Here is a 24,962-nt window from a genome sequence, read left to right on the forward strand (position 1 = left end):
TTAAATTCTGTTCAAATGGTTTACACTGAAAAAATAATAATCTCTGGTAATTGTGTTCAGATGCTTTACACTAAAAAAATGATAATTTTCTACCTCTGAGCTTTATTCTGCCCCACATGGAAATCTCAGTTTCAGTCATCTGAGGGAGATCTTTACGTGCAAGACAATGGAGATAAGAACAAGGAGACCATCTCTGCTTTATATATTTAAGGCCGTGTTTGGAAAATTACAAAAAAACAGCAGAAGGATGGTCTAGGCTGTGGGAACCACATCATACTTTTTATTCAACTGAACTTCTTCAAGAAGTTGTGAATTGGGATCAACAGTGAGTCAATAAATAAGTCATCTCCATCGCCTTCTTTCATTCTGACTTGGCTTTTCTAAAACAAAAACCCTTACCCCTTGCTTTCACTCTGTTCAGGAGGAGCTGTGGAAACAAACTACTCCGGTGAGTCAAATTTCTCTTTCTGCCACCTACTTTGCTTGATTTTTTTTTTTCTTCTGCTAATTGTTTGTTAGCTTTCAAAGATATGGAAGTTCCATTGCAGTCAGAGCCACCGGATTTACCAGTTGGATGGAGGTTCCATCCGACCGATTTTGAGCTGCTTGATCATTATTTGAAGAAGAAGAGGCTTGGTCATGCTATTGCAGCCTATGGCTTCAACTTTGGAGAATTTCAATTATGCAATTTTGATCCTCTTAATCTACCTGGTAACTACTAATAACATGCTTTATTTGGGTTTATCTTACGATTCGCATTATAACGATATGTTTATGTCGGTCTGTATAGACTCTCCAGACAAAGAGTGGTATTTCTTTTGCCGTCCTGAGATTTACTTGGAAAATGGACGGGCAAAAAGGAAAAGGAAAGCAATGGATGGATCCTGGAGATGGACGGGTAAGGTTCAATCAGTCATAAATGAGTATAGCCATGAGAAGATTGGAACAAGGAAAATTTTGGTTTACCATGATCCGAAGCCTACTAAATGGGTGATACATGAATATGAGTACACTGCAGATCTCAACTTGCCGACTGAGGTAAAAGTGCTCCATTTCATTCTTTTGTTATCCTACAGGAGGCATGCAGTTTACAAAAGCATTGCATTTGGAAAATTACTCCATTGCTTGTTAGACTGTGTTAAAATAAGTTAATTTACAGTATTATTATTTGCTAAAAAATACGAGTGAATTTTATGTAGCCAATTCCCTTTGCCTTCCATAGGAAAATCTTGAGACCCATTGATCTTTCATTTCAGTGATTTTGGTAGTTTTAGTTGTGATGGTGCAAATTCTTGCTATGATTTTGATGTTGCGACTTCTGTTTGCTCTGCTATTTCATCAAAATTTTGGCTTGGAAAATTTTCTTTTGCTGGTTTAAAATGTGTAACTTGGCATTCTACTCAATAAGATGATAATTTCTGTGCTTGTGCAGGGCGATTACGTGCTTTGTAAATTAATGATAAATAAGAAGAACAAAAAGAATAACAAGTCAAACAAAATCAAACCATGTTCCAAGAAAAGTAAAGCAAACAATAATTCAAACAAAGTGGAACCATGTTCTGAGAAAAACAAAACAAATAGGAAGTCAAAGAATATCAAACTAGGTTGCAAGAATACAAAACCAAGTAAGAAGGCAACAATAGATTTATCAATAAGTAATGCTGTTTCTCCTTCTGCTTTTCAAAATGAAAATATAGTGGAGATAACAACTAATTCAGCCTATGGTGAAGCTGAAACAAGCAACCATATGGCTCCTCATTTTGGAAATCAAAACCATGGTGAAAATATTGCAAGTTCAACTTATAAAGAAAGTGAATCAAGTTATCAACAAAATGTTTCTTATCCGCAACATCATCAAGGTGTTGATGAATCTCGTCCTCAATATGGTCAAAATGTTGACGTTTCTTATCCTCATCAAGGTACCGATGATCTTCATTCTCAAAATAGTCAAAGCGTTGATGCTTATTATTCCAAATATCATCAAAATGCTTCTCTTTCTAACTCTCAATATCATCAAGGTATTGATATTTCTACTCAATTAAATCCATATAATTCTTATTCTCAGTATCATCAAGTTATTGATGATTCTTATTCTCAATGTCATCAAGACATTGATTTTCCTAATGAAGTAAATCGAGACATTGATTTTCCGAATGAAGTCAATCGAGGTATTGATTTTTCTAATCAAGTTAATCGAGACATTGATTTTCCTAATAAAGTTAATCAAGCTTTTTTGGATACTCAATTCAGTCAAGGTGTTATGAATACTTAATTTAGTCAAGGTGTCATGGATACTCAATTTGGTCAAGATGTTTTGGATACTCAATTAAGTCTTAAGGTATTATGAATCCTCACTCATTTCAATGTTGTCAAGATATTGAATTTTCTAATCAATTAAATCACGATGTTTCAAATGGTCAATTTAGTCAAGGTTTTATTAATCCTTCCTCGTTACATCATCAAGCTATTGATTTTCTAATCATTTTAATCAAGATGTTTCAAATACTTAGTTATTCTCAATTATTTTCAATTTAATCAAGATGTTTCAGATACTCAATTATCCTCAATTTAGTCAAGATGTTCCACTACTCAATTTAGCATGGTGTTCGGAAAACATAAATTAGTCAAGATGTTCAACTACTCCATTTAGTCAACGTGTAAAGACTACTTGCTCATGTCAAGACATTGATTTTTCTAATCAATTTAACCAAGATACTCAATTTAGTAAAATTATTATGAATATTCACTTGCTCCATAAGGCAAAACCAGTTCAATAATGACATCTGATTTGGAAAATCAAAATCTACCCAGGACAAATTACCTTGTTAAAAAGTAACATATATTTCAATTTCAAAAAAGTGGGAAGTCTAGTTAAGAAGCCAAATATGCTAACGCTCGAAGAATATCAGAGTTCCTTGGTGGATGCTTGTGTAGAAGACAATACATTTGTTAAGGTGAGAAATGGCATGCTTGTTGAATTGTTGTTAATTTTGATCACCTGAAAAAATGTGGCACACTCCAAAAACTTATGCTTCATTTATGGTGATTATTTCTCCAGAAAAATAAATTATCAAGTAGCGGATGGCTAATAGCAGTAAGTGATCAAGATACTGACATTAGCTCTGCATCGCAGCAATCTATTTACACGAAACAAAGCCCCAATAACAACGGGTTTGGCAGCCTATTTGAAAAAGATATGCTCCTATTCTGTTCCTACTGGGACTAGAAAACATAATGCAAGAAACGGAGGACTCAGTATGGTTTATGTATGTCCAAGAAGGTAGCTTATTCCCCTCTGCTCCGCATTAAATGCATCAGAATAAAACTAAGTGGTAAGAGCCCAAGATGAAGTCTGAATGTTGATCTGAATTATCAATGGTTAATCTGAATGTTACGCTTTAACATGGCCTTATGTCCCCAGAATCAGTTATTCTCATAGAAATGCTGCTATTATTCAAAGAGACGCAACTCTCATCTCATGCAGGTGTCATACAAAGAGATGAGGCTCTAAGTCCAGAAGAGTCAATGTTAGATTATAATATTCTAGTCTACAGATATGTAGAGGAAGTCTTGTATAAATTCCATCTCTAGTTCCTTCCCTTGTAGATGAAGCTTTAACTGTATCAATAACTTGGGTGTTTGTATTTTCTGGGTACGTCCCTCTCCTTGTGTTGTCAAAAGCATAAGTTTATGATAAACTGAAGTATCCCTTTTGTCGTAAGAATTTGTTTTAGTTTGCAGGATTTTGTAAATTATAAATATTTGTGGGGAAATAATTTTGGATAGATAAGTGTTTTTATTATTCTATGTTTTTTCAACTGAAAATGAAATAAAATAAGCCAATTTTTTTGGACCGTTTAATTAATTAGTTGTCTTCCATACACAAATGCATAGTGTATTTTTCACTTACAAGAAAAAAAAGTAAGAAAGCGCTGGACTATTCTAGATTATTCTTTACACAACACAGGACGAGAAGCAAGCAGAGCTACAGTGTTTTGAGAACGATAATTCCAATATTAAAAGAAAAAGTTCAAAGCAAAGGATTAGACGGGGTCCCAGTGATGGGGCCCACGGCATATTGCGTTCCGTAGCGTAATCTCTTGGTTTTGGCTACCCCTTCTTCAACAAGGGGTGAACAAATAAAATAAAATAAAATAAATGAATAAATAAATAAATAAACATGGAACAGTCAATTAGTGACACAGACTCATATGACTCATCGCTACTTCTACAAGTAGTGGAGGCGTAGCAGAGCCGAAGACCAGACACGGAAAGTGAATTTTGGAGTGCGAGTGAAAATGAAAACAAATTTCACAATTCGCTGGAATTAGCTTTTCGCTTCATTCCTGTTGAGCTTCCTCTTCCACTGACGGACAATTCCTTCTCTTTCATTCTGCTTTTTGCCTTCTATTTTAGGAAGAGGAATGACTAATAACTCCTACTCTGGTGAGTGCATGTTTTATTTCTAGTTCTGTTCTTAAATTCTCTTGTTGTTTCCTGCTCTAATTCAAATTTTGCTGTTCAAAGCCATGGCAAATTCACCGCCGTTATTTGCTCAAAACTTGCCGGTTGGATGGAGATTTGGCCCGACCGATCAAGAACTGGTTGCTCATTACTTGAAGCGGAAGAGGCGTGGTGATCCTATCGATGGCTCCGACATCGTTGAGGTTATTAAATTCTGCAATTATAACCCTTGGGATCTACCTGGTAAGTAGCTCTTCTCCAATCTCCGTTTCTTTCTTTCTTTCTTTTTATTTTTTTTTTAATTATTAATTGAGAATGTTTGTATAGGTTTATCCAAGTGTAAATCCACCGATAAAGAATGGTTTTTCTTCTTTTATCTTCGCGAGTACCACAATAATAGCGGGCAGGCTAAGCGAAGGGCGGGGAATGGATACTGGAAAATCACCGGTGATCCTCGCTCAGTCACTCCTGAAGAGAGTGATGAAGAGATCGGAACTAAGAGAACTTTGGTTTTCCATAATCCTGAAGCGACTTGCTGGGTCATGCACGAGTATGAGTACACTGCAGAACTTGACTCTCCTGTTAAGGTAATTGCAACACTCTGTTCTTTTTTTTTTTTTTTTTTTTGAAGGGTATTGCAACACACTTAAATCTTTATTCTTCACGGTACCACTGGCCCAAGAGAAAAAAACATAGGATAGAGACTTTTCCTGGCCATTGTTTACGACAGGGAAAAGCTTTTGTTTTTCTCCACATGATCATGGGCAGGGAAAACTTTCCTTGTGTTTTGCAACACACAGGGAAAAGTTTTCTTCCACCTTTATGCCCCTCCGTTATATATGGAATTATTTGTTCGATTTGTCTTTTTCACTATTCTAGTAGAACTGTACGACTTACAAAAAATATGCATTTCCTTGTTGCTTGTTATAAACTTATAATGTGGCAAAATCAGACATTACAATTATTACTTGAAAGAAATTGAAATTAATTTTTATATAGCCATGGGCTTTTTCTGTATAGTAAATGTTCTGGGAATCCCTGCATTATGTCAATAAGCTATATCAATTCCTTGAGTTTTTGACATTGTTAGATTCAGATGCTGTGACACCATTTGTTAGAAAAAATTGAAAGAAACACCTAATTGATAGAAAACCAAGAATGGAAGAGATTATTCTAGTTTTGAAACTTACACTTGTAAGTTGTAACTACAAAGAGATTAATTCTAGTTTTGAAACTTGAAGTTCTAATTGCATCAAGAAACTCTTCATTTATTCTTGGAACTACTGAATGCAATTAAGAAGATTCTTAATACTAACAGTTGTATAAAACACTCACAGAATTATGTTTCCTGTTTGCTCTGTTATTTCCTCAGAAGTTTTAGTAATACAGTATTTAGAAATTTTGTTTTTACTGTTTGTAATGCGGCACATGGAATTTACAAAATGAACTCACTGTTATATGCTTTGCAGGGTAATTATGTCCTTTGTAAATTAAAGGAAAAGCCAAATAAGAAGAAAAAAGCAGTTAAGAGGTCAAAGAAAGTGGAACCAAGTTGCCAGAAGTCAAGAGCAAAAAAGAAGGCAAGAAAAGGTGAATCAGATTGTAATATGGCTTCAGTTTCAGCTTCTGCTTTTAAAAGATCGAAGGAGATTATGGCTAATTCAACCTATGTTGAAGGTGAACCTAGCATTAGTAACCACATGATTTCTGGTTTAGGAAACCAAAATTCAAAAAAGATGGCTGCTATTGCAACCTATGAGAAAGATGGATCAAGTAACCCAAAGGCTCTAGGTTTTGACAATGAAAGTCAATGTGAGATGATTTCTATCTCAACCTGCAACAAAGGTGAAACAAGCAGCATAATAGCTTCTAGTCTCAGGAATCAAAACTTTTCCGAGATGACTGATGTTTCATCCCATAACAGGGGTGAAACAAGATGCCTGACGGCATCTAGTTTGGAAAATTATAATCCAAATGAGAATACAGCTACGTCATCTTATAAGAACTGTAAACAAAGTTGCCCAACAGCTTCTGGTTTAGAAAATCAAAACTCAAATGAAATTACTAATGAGTCATCTTATTTTGCAAATCAAAATGCAAATGAAATGACTAATGAGTCATTTTATTTTGCAAATGAAATGACTAACAAGTCATTTTATGATATAGGCAAACCAAGTAACCTTGATCCTTTGGATTTTGAAAAACAAAATCCTAGTAAGAGCACTGGCACATCATCCTCTACTGAAGGTGTGTGGAGTTCCCTCTTGAAATCTCCTGATTTTGATAATCAAAATCAATCTGAGAAGACTGATTTGTCACCCCTCAAATATGATCGGAGTTCCTATATAGCTTCTAATGTTGGAGAAACAACATTTCAAGAAGCGCAAAGTCAGTATAAGGGTACAGATGTTCCAACCCCTAATTATCAGAACTCCATGTTGACTTCTAATTCTCAAGAAGCTATGTTACAAAACCAATATGATATAACAGAGAAGCCAATCCTTGAAGATAATTTTACCTGGATGGCTTCTGATGGAAGAGAAGCTAAGTTTCCTGAGGTGAGAAATACTGCATTTTTCTTAATTTTGTTAAGGTGAGGCATAAGAAGCAAACTCAGAACTTATGATAATGTGATGCTTTCTGCAGATAAATCCTCAACTGTTGGATGAGCTAATAGCATATTATGAACTACAAGACAGCCTAAACTCTGCATCAGAGCAACCTATCCACACCAAGGAAAGCTGAAGTAACAGTTCCCTCTGGACTGCGTGAACTGCATCAAATAAAGACTATTATGGTAGGAGTCAAGCACCTCTACTTGTATGGTTCCTTGTATCAATGGTTTATCCGGCCATTGATTGCCTAATGATAGACATGTCAAGTTTGACTTGATTTCAAGGATGCAGATTCAAGCTTCGGGCTGCAATGCTTCATATTTCATAGTATGGCCTGTTTCGTCCTAATCTGCAGCTATATATTTATAAAAATGTTATGATTATTGAAAGTGATGCAACTCTTATTCCAGAGTTATGATTAGATTATAGTACCTTGTCATGACTATTGAATGTGAAGTCTTATATAGCTTCCATGTATTAGTTCCTTCGCATGTTTGTGAGGGTATACTTGTATCAAGAACCAATTGCTTATGTTTATTGGGCATGTATCTCTTTATCCTCTGTTTATAAAATTTCTGAATAAACAGTTAAATTTAAGTGATGATTCAAGTTAGTCTTTCCTGCATATACAATACAGACTTTGGGTTGCTATTGAAGTTAGTCCTTTGTTTTTTGGAGATCCATGGTGATTTAGTTGATGATAGTTAAGAATGACTAGAATTTCATTTTACAGCAGTTGTGATCTTAAAAATCTATCATATAATAATTAAACCTGGAAGGATTTTCTAAAAATAAATAAATAAATAAATAAAAGGATAATAAACACAACAATTCTAAGAAACATGTCAATCTCTGTTTCTTTTGGAGCCATTACAAAAGTATGGTTTGTGCGGTGACGGGAAATTTTAGTGGAAGCGAAACATTCGATTCAACATATCAATAAAACATTGGACAAAATAATTGAATAATCTAATATAATTTGCGGATTATTCCAATAGATTAAAAAGAAAGCGCGGGAACATTCTAGAGAACACAGCACAAGACAAGAGAAAGAGAGTAAGCAGATTCTACAGTGTTTTGATAATGTTTAAATGCCAAAAAATAAAAACTCTAAAAATTAAACTGAAGGAAAAGAGGTCCTCAGTGGTGGGAGCCACAGCATATTTGTGTCATCCAATCTCTTCGCTACCTTCATCAGGAAGTGGTTACATACAACAGTGAATTACTGACTCGTCACTACTTAGTACTACTCTTTATGTTTGGATTTGTGGACAATATGGAGGACTTGATAGTAAATTTTCCAGTCAATCAGAGTCAACCTCATCTGACTGCAAATGAATAAAATTTCTTACTCTACTGGACCTGCTAGCTTTTCGCTGCATTCCGCTAGAGCGTCGTCTTCCTCTGATTCGCTGTCCCTTCCTCTGCTGGCTTTTCACTTCTCCTCCACCTCCGGTGAGTGTACTTTTCATTTCTATTTCTGTTTTTGTTGCTGTTTCTAGCTCTAATTTCTTTTTGTTGTTAAAAGTCATGGCAAATTCACTGCTGTTATTCCCTCACAACCTGCCTGTTGGGTGGAGATTTGATCCGACCGATGAAGAACTGGTTGATCATTACTTGAAACGGAAGAGACGTGGCGATCCTATCTATGGCTTGGACATTGGTGAGGTTAAATTAAGTGATTATAACCCTTGGGATCTACCTAGTAAGCGGCTCTCCTCCAATATCTGTTTCTTTTTTTCTTTCTTTTTATTGTTTTAATTATCAATTAAACTTAAAAGGATGAAATGTGTCACAGGTCTTTCCAACAATAAATCCAAAGATAAAATGTGGTTTTTCTTCTCTCTTCGCGAGTATTGCAATAATGGTGTACTGCGAAAGGCGGGGAAAGGATCCTGGAAGAGCACAGGCGATCCTCGCTCAGTTACTCCTGAAGGGAGTGATGAGGAGATTGGAACTAAGAGAACTTTGGTTTTCCATAATCCAGGCGCGACTCACTGGGTCATGCACGAGTATGAATTCACTGCAGAACTCAACTCGCCTGTTAAGGTAATTGGAAATTGCTAACACTCTGTTTCATGAATTAACTACTTAAATACTAGTTCATTAATGAAAAATGGTTTTTTGTTTCATAATCGAAGGCGCATTTCTTTATGGTACCATTGGGCCCAACAGAAAAAACACAGGATAGAAACTTTTCCTGGCCATTATTTACAACAGGGAAAATTTTTTGTTTTTGTCCACATGATCATGTACGGGGAAAACTTTCCTTGTATTTTGCAAATGAATTTTAATATAGCTGATGGGCTTTTCCTGCATAGAAAGTGTAATGAGGATGCTTGCATTAATGTAAATTAGCTATGTTGATTCCTCGAGATTCTGGTCATATAAACCCCTAACATCAATTATGTTCTCTGTTTGATCTATTATTTCTTCCGAAGTTTTAATAATTACAGTGCTTAGAAATTTTCATTTTACTGATTTGTGATATGGAACATGAAATTTGCAAAATGAACTCATTATTATATGCTTTGCAGGGTAATTATGTTCTCTGTAAGATAAAGGAAAATCCATGTGAGAAGAAAAAAACAGTTAAGAGGCCAATGAAAGCAGAACCAAGTTGCAAGAAGCCAAGAACAAAAAAGAAGGCAAGAAAAGGTGAATCAGATTTTAATATGGCTTCAGTTTCACCTTCTCTTTCTGCTTTTGAAGATCAAAAATCGAAGGAGACTATGGGTAATTCAACCTATGTTGTAGGTGAACCTAGCATTAGGAACCATATGATTTCTGGTTTAGGAAATCAAAAGTCGAATAAAATGCCTGCTATTCCAACCTGTGAGAATGGTGAATTAAGTAACCTAGAGGCTTTTGATTCTGACAATCAAAGTCAATGTGAGATGACTCCTATCTCAACCTGTATCCAAGGCGAAATAGGCAGCATATCTAGTTTCAGTAATCAAATTTCTTGCCAGATGACAGATGCTTCATTCTCTAACGGAGGTGAAGCAAGATGCCCGATGGCATCTGATTTAGAAAATTATAATCCAAATAATATGGCTTGTATGTTATCGTATAAAAATTGTGAAACAAGATGCCTGATGGCATCTGATTTGGAAAATTATAGTCCAAATCAGATGACTGCTATGCCATCGTGTAAGAAAGGTAAACGAAGTTGCCCAGCAGCTTCTGGTTTAGAAAATCAAAATTCATATAATGACATAACTATTGTTTCAACGAACAACGAATGTGAAACAATTTGTCCCGTGATTTTTGATGAAAATCAGAACTCAAATGAAATGACTAATGAGTCATTTTATGAGAAAGGTAAACCAAATTACCTTGGAGCCGTGGATTTTGAAAATCAAAATCCTAGTAAGAGCATCGGAATATCAACCTCTACAGAAGGTGTGTGGAGTTCCCTCTTTGAAGAATTTTCTGATTTTGATAATCAAAATCAATATCAGAAGACTGATGTGTCACTCCACAAAGATTATTCAAGTTCCTATGTGGCTTCTAATGTGTCCCTCTTAAAAGGTTATCCGAGTCCCTATTTGTCTCCTAATATTGGAGAAATAACATTTCAAGAAGCCCAAAGTCAGAATAAGGTGACAGATATTCTGATCCCCAATTATCAGAGCCCCTTGATGACTTCTAATTTCCAAGGAGCCATGTTACAAAACCCAATATATACAACGGAGAGGCCAATCCTTGAAGATAATTGTCCTGGGATGGTTTCTGACGGAAGAGAAGCTACATTTCCTGAGGTGAGAAATGGTGCACTTTTCTTAATCTTGTTAATGTGAGGCATAAGAAGCAAACTCAGAATTTTTGATAATGTGATGCTTTCTGCAGATGGATCCTCAACTGGTGGAAGAGCTAACAGCGTTCTTTGAACTAGAAGACTGTGTAAACTCTGCACCAGAGCAACCTAGTCACACCATGGAAAGCCAAAGTAAGAGCATCGACATATCGGCCTCTGCAGAAGGAGTGAAGAGTTCCCTCTTCGAAACACCTTCCGATTTTGATAATCAAAATCGATATGAGAAGACTGATGTGTCCCTCTTAAAAGGTTATCCGAGTCCCTATTTGTCTCCTAATATTGGAGAAATAACATTTCAAGAAGCCCAAAGTCAGAATAAGGTGACAGATATTCTGATCCCCAATTATCAGAGCCCCTTGATGACTTCTAATTTCCAAGGAGCCATGTTACAAAACCCAATATATACAACGGAGAGGCCAATCCTTGAAGATAATTGTCCTGGGATGGTTTCTGACAGAAGAGAAGCTACATTTCCTGAGGTGAGAAATGGTGCACTTTTCTTAATCTTGTTAATGCGAGGCATAAGAAGCAAACTCAGAATTTTTGATAATGTGATGCTTTCTGCAGATGGATCCTCAACTGGTGGAAGAGCTAACAGCGTTCTTTGAACTAGAAGACTGTGTAAACTCTGCACCAGAGCAACCTAGTCACACCATGGAAAGCCAAAGTAAGAGCATCGACATATCGGCCTCTGCAGAAGGGGTGAAGAGTTCCCTCTTCGAAACACCTTCCGATTTTGATAATCAAAATCGATATGAGAAGACTGACGTGTCCCTCTTAAAAGGTTATCCGAGTCCCTATTTGTCTCCTAATATTGGAGAAATAACACTTCAAGAAGCCCAAAGTCAGAATAAGGTGACAGATATTCTGATCCCCAATTATCAGAGCCCCTTGATGACTTCTAATTTCCAAGGAGCCATGTTACAAAACCCAATATATACAACGGAGAGGCCAATCCTTGAAGATAATTGTCCTGGGATGGTTTCTGACGGAAGAGAAGCTACATTTCCTGAGGTGAGAAATGGTGCACTTTTCTTAATCTTGTTAATGTGAGGCATAAGAAGCAAACTCAGAATTTTTGATAATGTGATGCTTTCTGCAGATGGATCCTCAAATGGTGGAAGAGTATTAGCAGCATTCTTTGAAAAAGAAGACTGACTAAATTCTGCATCTAAGCAAGCAACCTATTCACACCGAGGAAGCCAAAAAAACATTTCCTTGGTTACCTCGGTGTTTATTTTAACTAGTTAATGGGTTATGTTCCTATATGATTACTACCTAAGCAGTAAACGACTTAATATTACTAGATCTGGAGACTTGGTATATGTATGTCTAAAGAGGGTACCTCCCTCTGCTCTGCATTAACTACATCAGGAAGGAAGACTATTATAGTAGGAACCAAACTACTCTACTTGTATGGTTCCTTGTATCAATGGTTTATCCAGCCATTGATTGGCTAATGATATATGTGTCAAGTTAAACTTGATTTCACATCTGCAGCTTCAAGATTCAGGCTTGAATGCTTCATATTTCAGAATATAGCCTCTTTCGTCCCTATCTATCTATTTATAAAATGATGATATGATTATTGAAAGTGATCCAACTCTTTCTAGAGTTATGATTAGACTATTGTGTCCTTTATGATTATTATTAAAGGGGAAGTCTTGTATATAGCTTCCATGTATTAGTTCCTTCACTTGTTTATGAAGGTATAATTGTATCAAGAACTAATAGCTTTTATTCTCTGGATATATATCTCTTTATCCTCCTGCTGTAAAAATTCTCAATTTTAAGAGATAATTCAAGTTAATATTTCTTATACTAACGGATTACGGTAGATATCAGAAATGTGGTGTTTTTATTGTCTTTTGTTCTTTTCTTTTTCGAGATTCAATGTCGATAGTTAAGAATGAATAGTATTTCATTTATTACCAATTGTCATCTTAAATTTTATTATTTAGTAATTATACCTGGACGGATTTTCTGAAACTAAAAAAACTAAAGTGAAATTACAAATAAATAATAATATCTTAAAAAAGAGATCCGTATGGAAATTGATACGCATGCCAGAAATTGTTTAGCAACAGCTGAAATTCACTGGAGTTGGACCTTTTCGAGAGACAAACGTCGTCGTTTTTATCAAACAAAGAACAGAGTCGCCCGAAGGGGTGGCGGTGCTCTATCATTTTATTTCATGCACCCAACCTATCTTTATTGAACATGTACCTTTTACTACTAACGCTTAGCAGTGGAAACCCTAACCAATCGTTGTGGTTGCTCAGCGAATTCCCTAAATAAGTTTAATCAAAAGCCCAAAATCCCTAAATTCAACTAGTATCATCAGCTCGGGTAACTGTTCATGTTCCACTGGGCGGTGAAATGAATTTGATGCTAGAGAACAACCGCGCAGGTGCCGCTACTGAATATTCCAGATTATTGTAGAAGGAGACAACTTACCTGGGAAGTTGAATACGACTTTGTTGGTGTACGTGGATAATACCATGTCATATAAATACAATTAATTAAAAAAATATATAATATAAAAGGTGAATCGATCCATTATATGATGTTTTAACTTAAAATAAACTTAATTCATTATAAATTTAATATTATATATATAATTGAATTTAATTTTATTAATTTAACACTAAGGTTGAGATTCTAGCAGACTTGCAATAAGTAATTAGACGCGTTTCGGATGGTAGGGTCCTACTTATCAGAAAAATATAATTGGCCCTTTTATCTAATATTATTACCAACTTCTCAGCGAAGTTGCGACTTCCCAGAGCTTGTCAACCAAGTAATGACTTTAGAATTCAGATTCTCTTGCCAATGTCATTGCGATTTTAACCTATATAAACTTAAAACTCCCTCCTCTCTTTCCAAACGCAAACATTTCTTCAGATGTCCTAAATTGCATCCTCTGCCTCTGCTGGTCATTTCTCTTTCTCTCTTTCATTTCGCATTCAAAGATAAAACCATTCCTTCTCTCATATATACCCATTTATTTTCCCATTTTAGGAAGACGAATGAAACACGAATCCTCATCTGGTAAGTAAATTTTTATTTGTTAAGATTGCAGTTTTTATTATTTTGTTTTTATTTTATCCTTTATTTACTCTTGTTTTTTTCTTTTATGTTTAGCCATGGCAAGTCCAGAACTGATAGAACCAAGAAATTGGGTGGTTGGATTTAGATTTCATCCAACTGATTATGAGCTGACTAATTATTTTTTAAGACGTAAAATCTCTGGGCATGGTGATAATGGGATGCAAATCCCTGATATTAAAGTTTGTGACTATGAGCCCTGGGATATTCCCGGTAACCATACATATCTTCTCCAATTTTTATTTATTTGCTTTTGTGACATTGGTTTAATGAAAAATGTTTATTTATATGTAGGTTTAATGAATTCCAATTCAGAGGATCAAGTGTGGTATTTCTTTTGTCCTCGCGATTACAAGTATTTACGCAGTAGTCGATCTAACAGAACAACTAAAGTTGGGTACTGGAAGCCCACCGGCAAACCTCGTAAGGTGAAGGACAAACATAAGAAGAAAGAGATTGGTACAAAAAGAAGTTTGGTTTTCTATAAAAAAGATAGTCCTAAAGCCACTAGGACTAAATGGATCATGCATGAATATGATATACAGGTAATGTTCTTGCTTCCTACTCTAGCGCATGAATAAATTTTTCGGATTATAATGTGATTTGAAAAGTTTAGCTATAATTAATGAGAATTATGATTTTATGAGGTTTATATGTCCTCAAAAAGTGTATTTATTGTTTTGTGCAGGGGAATTTTGTTCTCTGTAAATTGAAGTTTAAGCCTGATGCTGAGAAGGCCTTAATAGTTGCTGCAAGTAATGCAGCTTCCCCTTCTGATATTGAAAGTCTGAAGTTGACAGAGATGACAAGTAATTCATCTTGTGATGAATGTGAGCCAAGTATCGTTGTGGCATCTCCGAATGAGATGACTGCTATGTCAACCTATGTGAATGATAAATTAATTAGCTCACCGACTAGGGATTTTGAAAATCAAAATCCAAACAAGGTAAATGATATATCGGTCTCTGATGGGGGTGAATGGAGTTTTCTAGCACCAACATCTCCAGATTCTGGAAATCAAAATCAACGCGAGAACACTGATATGTCAACTTCCTCAATTGTTTCTAATCTAGACAATAATGCGTCGGAGAATACTCCATTAGAGGTAACAAACAGCATTCCTCCAAACCCAGTTTAATCTTTAAATTAACAAATAAGCTAAGAAGTCACGCCCTCATGTATGATTGTTTTTGCAGGTAGATCTACAAGATTGTTTCAAGAAGCTGGAAGCATTGCTTGAGCTAGAAGAAGATAACAGGTTTATCTCTGCATTCTTCCAGCCTACGAGCCGTAGTGAAAGCGGCTCTTACACTACTAGCTTTGATGCCTCTGTGTTCGGTGGAGTAGGATCTGAAATGGAATGGGCCAATGAAGATGGAGTCTATTGGCCTTGCACCTGTACTGGCGCTTCAGTATTTTGATTCCTCACATGGATGAATCATTCCATGAGAAATATCAACACCTGTATAATGTATTATTACAATTTGGAAGATATTTGTATGGATAATGTAATTGTATCAAGGCACTATTTTTTTTTTTTTTTGGTTACAATACCTCTTTTTTGTATTTTAGTTGATGCTAAATGAAGTTATTTATATATGGTTTGCTTATTGGGCCGCTGAAGCCTGTCCACTGTTGTTGAACTCTAGTTCTTCTCATTAACAATATATAGGAGGTCCAATGGACGGCACAACACTTTTTTTATTTATTGAAACTTATGCATTTCATAAAATTTTCGTAGTAATAACTAATAAAGCAAAAAAAACATAAAACAATCGCAAGTTGCAAGTTATTTATTTCATGAAATTCTAGATTAGTGTAGAAGATTCCAGATTCTTACGAGAAGACCGACTTTGAGTCTGCGATTCACTTTCCCAGCACTGGAGAGGTAGCGTTGTGCTAACGAGATAGTAGTACTTTTCCACTTTCCCAAATCCGAACTGTGTAAATAAATCTTTGGTTGACGTGGAAGTCTCGTCTTGCCTTCTCTGAGAATAAGCCGTTATTTTTATAAATATTATAGCAATTGATTTTTGCAAAGACTTACAGCAGTACCAGTACATGGTTCTTCTCTTTCTGTAGCGTACGTGGACCGGTGGAAGAGACATTCGTTTCTCTCTTATTGACGCGTATGTTCTTCCCCCACGGAGGAATTGCTCTCGCTGTTGTGGCCTGTCTTCTGCTTCAGTTTCAGTTAGTCATCTCTCTTCCCTTTATTTATATGAAATTCTTAGGTCATTCAATTCATAATCTCTAAATTTTACTTTCCTTCTATTTTGTTTCTATAGGTATGACAAGTACAGTACGGCCAAAAATGTCAAAACCAATTGGGTATAGATTTCACCCAACTGATGAAGAATTAGTTGCTCATTTCTTGAATCTGAAAATTAGTGATCACAATCTTGATTTGCCAATTGCTGAGGTTAAAGTTTGTGATTTTGAACCATGGGATCTTCCTGGTAACCGTATACATTTCTTCTTCAATTCTTTTATTGTTCAGTTAATAACGTCAGATTAATCAAAGATTATTCATTGTGCAGGTCAATCGAAGATCAAATCAGATGATCGAGTGTGGTATTTTTTCTGCCCTCGCGATTTAAAGTATGCATATAGCCGAAGGTCCAACAGGACCACCGAGGCTGGGTTCTGGAAACCCACTGGTAAGCTTCGAAAAGTAAAGAAGAAAAAGATGGTTATCGGTACTAAGAGAAGTTTGGTTTTTTACAAAAAGGAGCATCCCAAGCCTGTCAGGACTAAATGGATAATGCACGAATATGAATTACCAATACAGGTAACCCTAGCGTTTCTCAAACTTTTTGCTTCATATATGTGTTTGGCAGTCACTTGATTGCTGATCTGAATTATTTTTTTTAAAATAACCGTTGCTAATGAACTTGTTTGATGGTGTAAGTCTAGTTAGTACAATTTGGTGTATATTTACTTTAATTCTTGTTTTCTGTGGCTTGATCATTCTAGTATTTCTTGTTTGAGAGTTTGATCACTTAATCTGCTTATAGCTTTTAGAAATTTGCTTTTTCTGGTTTATGGTCTTTATGATAAAATTTCACACTTGTGAGTTCAGTGCTTGTTTTGTGCTTCATTATGTACAGGGGAATTTCCTAGTCTGTAAATTAAAAGCCAAGCTAGATGAAAAGATCAGCAAAAGCGAACCAGATAAAACGGATACTGCTCAAATGAATACTACTTCAGGATCTCCTTGTGAAAGTGTGATTACTGTTGATTCATCTTATGGTGAATGTGAACCAACTGACCATGTTGGTTCTAATGTTAAAGATCATAAACTGAATGAGATGACTGCTATGCCAACCTATGATGGAGGTGAACAGAGTTGCCTGGTGGCATTTGAATTAGGAAATCCAAATCAAACTGAGGTGATTTCTGATTCTGCTTGCCTTGAAAGTGAATTAGGCTATAATTTAGCTCCGAATGTGGAAGATAAAAATCCAGATGAGATGACTGGTATTAGAAATCAAAATTATAAGAAAACTGATAATTTATTCTCTGAAGAAGGCGAATGGAGTGTTGCAGGAACACCTGATTGTGGAAATCAAAATCTACATGAGGTGAATGATATGATATCTCCTGCTTGTGGTTTAGAAATTAATGCAGAAGAAGCTAAATTGTCACAGGTAGGTTTTATTTTTTTATGAATGATGCATGAGTAGCAAATTAGGACTATTGCATGCATTAATACAAGTCTTTCTGCAGTTTCAGGGTCCACCAACTTTTTTTGATCAAATGAATGCATTGTTTGAGACTGAACATGTCCTATTTGAGCCTGAAGTTAGCCTGAAGTCTGCAGTTTTCTTGCCTATCGGGACAGAGGAATGCCTTTCTCACAGCAGCTTGAGTACCTCTCTGCCAAGTGGAACCGGTTCTCAAATAGGGGCTATTCCATGACCCTGAACCTCTTATCTTTTTGTTAAGCAATCAGCAACATAATTTACAGTGTGACAGCTCAAAAATGGTACATAATAGAGGTGCAGGCTCAATAAGATAGTGTTTAAACTGATAGGACACTAGTCTGCTCGATTTTCTCTAGTAGATAGAGGATATGCAAATTGGTAGGCGTTTTGATAGATTTTAACCACAATGTAATCTTGCACCGGGAGCTTGAAGATACAATCCTCCATTTTGTAAATATTGCCTTGAGAAGCCTGCATGTATTAGTTGAAGAAATGTTACATTCAGCGGCAGCTTGTATACCTTTGACTTTTTGCTTTAATGGTGAATGAAATTCTGTGTTCATATACTGAGCCCTCTCTTTGGTAGGCATTTGATTGCTCATATGATAAATGTTGATTGTTAATGGAACTGTTAGGGTTTTGTTGCTGTTGATTTTGGCGTTCTGCTTTTGTGCCTCTCTTTCTCTGATACGATGCCATTAGACTTTGGAAATGGATAGCAAATGCGTCATGAAAAATGAATATTCATTTTTAGTGGATTTGTTTTCTTTATTTATTTATTTATTTTTTCAGGCTCTGGCTCGCCCAGATATTTAGATAATCTTCTATTTGCGCTTGGTTGAATGCTCTCTGGCTAGCTTAATAACGATTTTACATATCAATAGAAATGAAATGATTTAATATTATTTTATTTGATAATTACATTTTATCTATTTATTGAGCTTTTGATTTTAAATTTACAATTTTAAAGTTTATTTCCCAGTGAATTTAGTGTTTATTGTATAATTATTTTTTGAAAAATGCACAATCACATATTTATTTTAAATAATATTTGTATAAAACTAATCATATTTTCACTTGAAAGTTTATTTTGTTAAGTTGTTTTTTTTCATTTTTTTGTCAACTTGTGATTTTAGGGTAATATCAATAGTTCTTAATTACACTATCCATTTATAGCTACTACAAATTTTGATACTCGATTCCAGCTAAATAGTTAGACGATAGTATAGTTCTATTTTTTATTTTTTTTCACCTCTATTTATCTTTATTATAATTTGATAACCATCACAATTTGAAAATACCATATTTTATTTTGTTCCACTTAAAGTGGTTATTTAAGATTTTGAGAATATATTAATTTTTTTTTTTTAATTTTACTTGTATTTATTATGTGTAATTTATTTTTATATTTACATTTATTTTTCTCTTTTTTATCATTACTTCAATTGTACTTAAATTAAAATTTTGACTGCAAACATATAGTTAAATTTTTTTCATTATATCAAGATATGAAAAAATGAAATGGAAGTACTACTTTAATAGTGGTGCTTTAATATGAGAAAAAATTAGTATTAATTTTATAGTAAAATTAAATGGAAAATTTTTTTAATTTTAAAAAGGGAAATTATGTATTTTTAAAAAAAATAATTTGTTCTAATTATTTTCTTAATTCTTGTGAAAAAATGACATGTTGCTATTAAAATAGCAAAAAATAATACTGCGGGCTACACAACAGCCTCCCTTGAACTCAGGGGATGGGTGAAAACATCTCTAATCAAGAAGACACAAATTCAAGACCTCCCACTATTCACATAAGCGAAAAGACCAACCAAATCACACTTGATTGACTCTATTATATCCATATTTAATGTTACTTATTAAAATTAACTTTCTTATTTTTATTAATCTCTTTATTTTTCAATGCCATTATTTATTCACAATCACTTGAAAATTGAAAATGTGATTATTTATTAAGTTTAGCTGTTTTCAATGCATGTTAATCAACCTTAAGCAAGTAATTAATCTTGGTTGCTACAAAAAGTCAATAATAAATTAACGAGTATAACTCATATTGAAGTGAATGTATAATAGGAAAAATACATGCAAATATATATTTCCAACTAAAATAATTAATTTTTCCTAATTCTTGTGAAATAGATAATGTGACTATCAATTAGAGACGAAGGGAGTACCTAAGCAACACGTGTTGTGTTTCATGTGTTCATTTAATTAGAATTCAATTTTCAAATTATTATTAGTAGTTTATGTTTTTTATCAATTAAACAAATATATTAAAGGTAACTTTTTCCTTAATTTCGCAATATGGACAAAGTTAAAACTAAAGCTCATTAGTGAGCATAAAAAAAATGTAGATTAAAAAAAAAAAAAAAAACACTAGTGGTCCAAACTCAATGGGCTTCTTGATAGGAATAAAAATAATAAATATATATTTTTTCTGTTGACCAATTTGACTTAAATGACAAAACATGCAACCATATAACGAAGTAGACCATATAGGAAAAAGTAAACTTGTGAGGAAATTTAAGAGTGCATTGCATATGTTCCAGAATGTTCCCTATTAGTTGCTAAGATTGTAATAGAATTTGGTGAAGCCTTCGCCTGCCACCATCACCCTTGGACTGTAAGTTGTAGAGTTCCAAATTTCACTTTTCTGATTTAATAATATTCCAAATATTTTGTCATTGGCTATTACAAAAATTATTATTTCAAATAATATTTATGAAAGAGATACGCGCTTTTTAGAAAAAGAGTCTCATGTAATGACACGGTCATATATCCAAGTAACTCAGCTATCTAGCTTGTTAGTGAAGCAGAGATTTTCCCCCTGTCTATTTAAGCTCGTTATCTAAATGCAAACAAACGCAACCAATTTGCTTAATTAGCTCTTAATTACTCTGCTGTCTCTGTTTCATTGCTTCTTCTTCTTCTTCTTCTAGTTATTAGCAGTTCAAAAACCAAATCGTGTGTTTGCCTTAAAGATGGAAACTGGAATTGGCTACAGATTCCATCCGACAGAGGATGAATTGATAAATCATTACTTGAAGCATAAAGTGCTTGGTTACGATGATGAAGTCAGCGACATCCCTCAAGTTAATGTGTTAGATTACGAGCCATGGGAGCTGCCACGTGAGCTACTATTAATTCTACTCTATGTTTATATGTTTGTTTTTTTTATCTTCCTGCGTTTGAAAAATGTTAACTTAACGAACATGCATTTGTTGCATGTAGTAACGGCGAATGCAGATCAAGTGTGGTATTTCTTTTGCGAGCGCAATTACAAGTATAAGAATAGCCAACGAGCCAAAAGAACAACCCGTTGTGGATTTTGGAAAGTTACTGGCAAAGACCAGAAAATAAAGGACATTGCCATCAAAAAGAGACTGGTTTATCATCAAGGTCGTCCTCCAGGTGTTAGGACCAGCTGGGTTATGCATGAATATCATCCCACTTTCAACTTCAGAATCAAGGTATTTTCCTCCCTCCTAAAAATAGATATATCAAATTTCCAAGTTATAATCAAACCAACTATAATGATATTTACTAGATAGATATACTTTTGATTCTGTAATACTAATTTTCTCATTAACCCAACTTTTTCTTTTACATATCATTTTCTTCGCAATTACATTTGTTCTAACTTCTTTCTCTTTCTTTCTTTCTTTTGGTTGGTGGCGGTCAACCATTGTTTAGAGGGATTTTGTTGTTTGCAAATTAAAGAAAAGGCCAGATGATGAAGACGAGGACGAAGATGTTCCACAACCCAGTACAACTATGGCTTCTGCTTCTGGAAATAATCCAACAGAGGTCAGATATAGAAATGCATGCCATTATTCTCGATCAAATTTATATTAGAAAAACAGTAGTAAAAACTCAATTAAGCGCGTTTTTTACATATTTTAATTCTACAGGAAGACTCTCAGCTGCAAGCACACGTGGCATCATTTCAAGGCTATAATGAGATGGATTATAGTCTTAACTCCGCAATGCAGTGGGGTTCTTATTATTATACTAATTAATTAATAGTACGTAGTTCAAATACCTGTATTTAAGGGGTCATTAGCTAATAATGTAAAATAAAATTGTTGTAGTTATTTCGTATTCCAGGTTTTATCAGTCGGAGTGTATTGTGTTGGTGTTATTAATTAAAATAAATAAATTGTAACTTGTAATTCAAAATTATTGAGCCAACAGTGCAAATCATTGATCAGTATATTTGTCTCACAGTTAAGGGTAATAAAATTTTTACAAGCCTGATATTGTGTTGTAAAAATCGGTTCAAAGAACATATCATATGTCCTGATATATAATTTTTGATATTCTATATATATTTCTTACTTGGCCAACTAGTTAATACCCAATCAAATATTAATTGCAATAACCATTTAGGCAAAATAAACCGGTAGCCATACTTATGGAATCCAGTTAGTTGTTTTAGTGTAGTCTGAAAATACAGCAAGCTGTTTTAGTGTATTTTTTTCTGTCTAGAGGTTAAGGAGGTTGCGCTGGAGCTTTAGTCTTATCAGTTGAAGATTTTGTAACTTAATTAATATAGCTTGAGCTTAATTAATTTTAGTTTGAATGCAAATTTCAAAAAAAAAAAAAAAAAAAAAAAAAAAAGAAAGACATGTCTGTGCCCGCTACCAGCCAGGCCGAGCCAGAATATTAGAAACTCGTTTTTTAATGAGCTTTTTTAATTCGGCCTATTTTGGAACCTAGCACGCACAAGCCGAGCTGAAGTGCCCGTTTTGACAGTACTATTTCTCCATATTATTAAAAATGCAAAAATTAATCAAAATTTATTAGTTGTCTGAACTCAATGTGCTCCTTGATAGAAAAGGGAGAAAAAATAAAAAAAAAATAAAAAGAAGGGCTTTATCTGCTGACCCATTTGACTTGACAAAGCATGCACTAGTGTAGCATATGACAAAAAGTAAATTTGTGAAGAAATTGAAACTTGTCCATTTTCCAGAATGTTCTCTCTTAGTTGCTAAGATTGTTATAGAAGTTGGAGAAGCTTGTCTCCGTGAACGTTGGACCTAAATTATTGGCATACGTCCTTATACATAGACTAACTAAATTAAAAAATAACATATATATGTCATACCTATATGGACAAATTATTGCGAAAGAAAAGTTAAAATTAATTAAAGTTAGTTAATTGTCTGAACTAGGGATGGCAGCGGGGCAGAGGACCCGCAAAAACAATCTACGCGAATCCGAACCCGTTAATAATTAAAGTACCCGAATCCGTCCCGCATCTGTCAAGAAATAAAAAGAGATACCTAAATCCGTTACAAATCCGTTTAGAAATATACGCGTACTACCCCAATCCACATAAATACCAGTTTAATCACATTTATTCAATCTATCAAACCAGTATCAGCAACTATTACAATTCCGCAAATCTAAAATCCCTTGTATAATGGCCATTCATAAATTGGTACGATTATAAAATTCTCAAGACATCAACAAATTAAGAGTAAAAGCAAATCATCATCATATCAAACAAATGGAACTGTTGTAGAAACACTTTTTATTTTTTGCATATAAAGATTTCATATTTTGTACAAAAAGCTTAACCCATAAATTAATTCAACAATTCACAATCTCTGTCTGATTATCTGTGTTCATAAAAAAAAAAAAAAAAAAAAAAAAAAAAGAACGAAGCAAAATGAAAAAAAAATGAGAATGGAATAAAAAAATTCAAGAAGGACCTGTGGCTGTGGCTGTAGAAGTGCAAAAAACGGGAAGGCGAGGCGATGGCCAAGAGAACGAAAGCAACGGGAAGATCTTTACTGTACAAGTGCAGAGCAGACAACGAGCGGCGCAGGGAAGGGAGAGGAGAAAATACGTTTGAGACTTTGACTTGCTTGAGAGAACAATTTGTTTCTATGATTAAAATCCAACCCTAGGCTAAACGACGTAGTTTTGCTTATGGGTTCATTTAAACCTCCTACATCAAAAACTACGTCGTTTTGATGGTAAAGTAGTTATTTTTGTTATTATTATTATTATTCTTAAAGTTATTATTATTCTTAATATTCTTAAAGAAGTTATTATTATTATTATTATTATTATTATTAATTAAAAGACTATAATTATATCTCAACATTATAATAAGTGCAATAACAAAATATTATGTAAAATATTGAGTTTAATATTTTTTTTTTATTAGAGAATATACTTAGTAGATTATAATTAATTATGGTTGTTATAATTCTTAATCTATATACACTAGACTTCTAAGTATAAGTATTCTAATATATATGATGATACTAAGTATACTAAGATCTAATTGTAATTATGTTTAATGTTTATAAGTTTATTGGTGATATTTATATGAGTTATATTCTAATTTATTAAACCTCTATCTATATTTTATATTCCATATGAGTCATATTTTTAATTAAGATCCAATTATAATTATCATTAAAAGCTTAATAGTGATGTTGACAAGTAGGTTTAAAAATTTTTAATTATAAAATTATTAGCATTCTATTCAATTAATAACTTTTTTATTTTTAATAAATTTCATAATTACCAAACTATAAAACATTCAATTAAATTACTAAGACATGACATGAATACTATATATATAATTTTGTTTAATATATTTTATAAAAAATAAAAATTCAATTTATTAATATATTATAATTTAATTTAAGTAATTTTATTAAAATTTTATTATGAATAAGATTATATTACTTATAATAATATCTTATTCATTAATAAATGTTTAAAGTATATATATTCTTGTGCATACACTTTAGGTGAGAGTGTTAAGTGGCTTGGTGATAAGTCAACTTAACCATAACCTAAAGGTAATGGGTTCAATTACAAAAAAAGTTTGCATAAATCATATAACCTAAAGGTAATGGGTTCAATTACAAAAAAAATTTGCATAAATCAGGTACTACTGACCCAAACCTCCCAAAATCGGATCTATTTATATATTATTCAAACCTCTCAAAATCGGGTCAGATCCGGTATTACCGGGTCAGTTTGGCCAAATTTGACTTACTTGACATAGCATAAGCCATATCCGATGCAGGTATTAAATTCACTATTCAAATCTATTTATACACTATCCAAACCTCTCAAAATCGGGTATGTTTATTAAATTCACTATTCAAATCTATTTATACACTATCCAAACCTCTAAAAATCGGGTATGTTTATACGCTATCCAAATCTTCTAAAATCGGATTAGATATGATATTACTAGTT

General features: G+C 33.9%; 5 protein-coding genes and 1 long non-coding RNA gene across 6 annotated transcripts; 5 read left to right on the forward strand and 1 right to left on the reverse strand.

Moving 5' to 3' along the window:
• The first annotated feature begins 104 nt into the window (after positions 1–104).
• Positions 105–7,676, forward strand: LOC105643322 (uncharacterized). Its single transcript, XM_089721351.1, has 8 exons — positions 105–448; positions 529–711; positions 791–1,038; positions 1,433–2,270; positions 4,528–4,707; positions 4,792–5,051; positions 5,934–7,022; positions 7,111–7,676. The coding sequence occupies exons 2-8, from the start codon at positions 531–533 to the stop codon at positions 7,207–7,209; spliced, it is 2,895 nt and encodes a 964-aa protein (XP_089577477.1). The 5' UTR covers positions 105–448; positions 529–530; the 3' UTR covers positions 7,210–7,676.
• Positions 7,677–8,340: 664 nt separating this feature from the next.
• Positions 8,341–12,720, forward strand: LOC105643323 (uncharacterized). The gene is made up of 7 exons (XM_089722155.1): positions 8,341–8,534; positions 8,608–8,784; positions 8,878–9,128; positions 9,617–10,843; positions 10,932–11,378; positions 11,467–11,913; positions 12,002–12,720. The coding sequence occupies exons 1-7, from the start codon at positions 8,414–8,416 to the stop codon at positions 12,029–12,031; spliced, it is 2,700 nt and encodes an 899-aa protein (XP_089578281.1). The 5' UTR covers positions 8,341–8,413; the 3' UTR covers positions 12,032–12,720.
• A 971-nt stretch (positions 12,721–13,691) lies between these two features.
• Positions 13,692–15,639, forward strand: LOC105642752 (NAC domain-containing protein 96). Its single transcript, XM_020682857.3, has 5 exons — positions 13,692–13,950; positions 14,044–14,220; positions 14,302–14,552; positions 14,696–15,112; positions 15,204–15,639. Exons 1-5 carry the CDS (start codon positions 13,929–13,931, stop codon positions 15,426–15,428), a joined length of 1,092 nt encoding a protein of 363 aa, XP_020538516.1. The 5' UTR covers positions 13,692–13,928; the 3' UTR covers positions 15,429–15,639.
• A 120-nt stretch (positions 15,640–15,759) lies between these two features.
• On the forward strand, positions 15,760–18,280 carry LOC105642753 (NAC domain-containing protein 62). The gene is made up of 5 exons (XM_012227684.4): positions 15,760–16,200; positions 16,296–16,466; positions 16,548–16,798; positions 17,118–17,657; positions 17,737–18,280. The coding sequence occupies exons 2-5, from the start codon at positions 16,298–16,300 to the stop codon at positions 17,926–17,928; spliced, it is 1,152 nt and encodes a 383-aa protein (XP_012083074.1). The 5' UTR covers positions 15,760–16,200; positions 16,296–16,297; the 3' UTR covers positions 17,929–18,280.
• A 1,780-nt stretch (positions 18,281–20,060) lies between these two features.
• Positions 20,061–21,945, forward strand: LOC105643324 (protein NTM1-like 9). Its single transcript, XM_020682901.3, has 4 exons — positions 20,061–20,861; positions 20,964–21,202; positions 21,426–21,539; positions 21,644–21,945. The coding sequence occupies exons 1-4, from the start codon at positions 20,714–20,716 to the stop codon at positions 21,749–21,751; spliced, it is 609 nt and encodes a 202-aa protein (XP_020538560.1). The 5' UTR covers positions 20,061–20,713; the 3' UTR covers positions 21,752–21,945.
• A 751-nt stretch (positions 21,946–22,696) lies between these two features.
• LOC110010436 (uncharacterized) lies at positions 22,697–23,636 on the reverse strand. The gene is made up of 2 exons (XR_002285436.3): positions 23,450–23,636; positions 22,697–22,993 (listed from the first exon to the last, which is right to left on the reverse strand). It is a non-coding gene; the product is annotated as an uncharacterized LOC110010436 (long non-coding RNA).
• Between the last annotated feature and the right edge of the window lie 1,326 nt (positions 23,637–24,962).

This window comes from Jatropha curcas, chromosome 5, assembly GCF_041381405.1.
Source record: "Jatropha curcas cultivar XTBG-Jc1 chromosome 5, XTBG_Jcur_1.0, whole genome shotgun sequence".
Classification (NCBI taxonomy): Eukaryota; Viridiplantae; Streptophyta; class Magnoliopsida; order Malpighiales; family Euphorbiaceae; genus Jatropha; species Jatropha curcas.

Bases quoted from the DNA above. Each gene is read 5' to 3' on its own strand.
- LOC105643324 (XM_020682901.3), top strand. From the start codon at position 20,714: ATGGAAACTGGAATTGGCTACAGATTCCATCCGACAGAGGATGAATTG. The intron at 20,862-20,963 runs GTGAGCTACTAT...TGTTGCATGTAG, and splicing joins CGAGCCATGGGAGCTGCCAC to TAACGGCGAATGCAGATCAA. The intron at 21,203-21,425 runs GTATTTTCCTCC...ACCATTGTTTAG, and splicing joins CTTTCAACTTCAGAATCAAG to AGGGATTTTGTTGTTTGCAA.
- LOC105642752 (XM_020682857.3), top strand. From the start codon at position 13,929: ATGAAACACGAATCCTCATCTG. The intron at 13,951-14,043 runs GTAAGTAAATTT...TTTTATGTTTAG, and splicing joins GAAACACGAATCCTCATCTG to CCATGGCAAGTCCAGAACTG. The intron at 15,113-15,203 runs GTAACAAACAGC...TTGTTTTTGCAG, and splicing joins CGGAGAATACTCCATTAGAG to GTAGATCTACAAGATTGTTT.
- LOC105643323 (XM_089722155.1), top strand. From the start codon at position 8,414: ATGAATAAAATTTCTTACTCTACTGGACCTGCTAGCTTTTCGCTGCAT. The intron at 8,785-8,877 runs GTAAGCGGCTCT...AATGTGTCACAG, and splicing joins TAACCCTTGGGATCTACCTA to GTCTTTCCAACAATAAATCC. The intron at 10,844-10,931 runs GTGAGAAATGGT...TGCTTTCTGCAG, and splicing joins GAGAAGCTACATTTCCTGAG to ATGGATCCTCAACTGGTGGA.
- LOC105643322 (XM_089721351.1), top strand. From the start codon at position 531: ATGGAAGTTCCATTGCAGTCAGAGCCACCGGATTTACCAGTTGGATGG. The intron at 712-790 runs GTAACTACTAAT...CGGTCTGTATAG, and splicing joins TGATCCTCTTAATCTACCTG to ACTCTCCAGACAAAGAGTGG. The intron at 4,708-4,791 runs GTAAGTAGCTCT...ATGTTTGTATAG, and splicing joins TAACCCTTGGGATCTACCTG to GTTTATCCAAGTGTAAATCC.
- LOC105642753 (XM_012227684.4), top strand. From the start codon at position 16,298: ATGACAAGTACAGTACGGCCAAAAATGTCAAAACCAATTGGGTATAGA. The intron at 16,467-16,547 runs GTAACCGTATAC...TTCATTGTGCAG, and splicing joins TGAACCATGGGATCTTCCTG to GTCAATCGAAGATCAAATCA. The intron at 17,658-17,736 runs GTAGGTTTTATT...GTCTTTCTGCAG, and splicing joins AAGAAGCTAAATTGTCACAG to TTTCAGGGTCCACCAACTTT.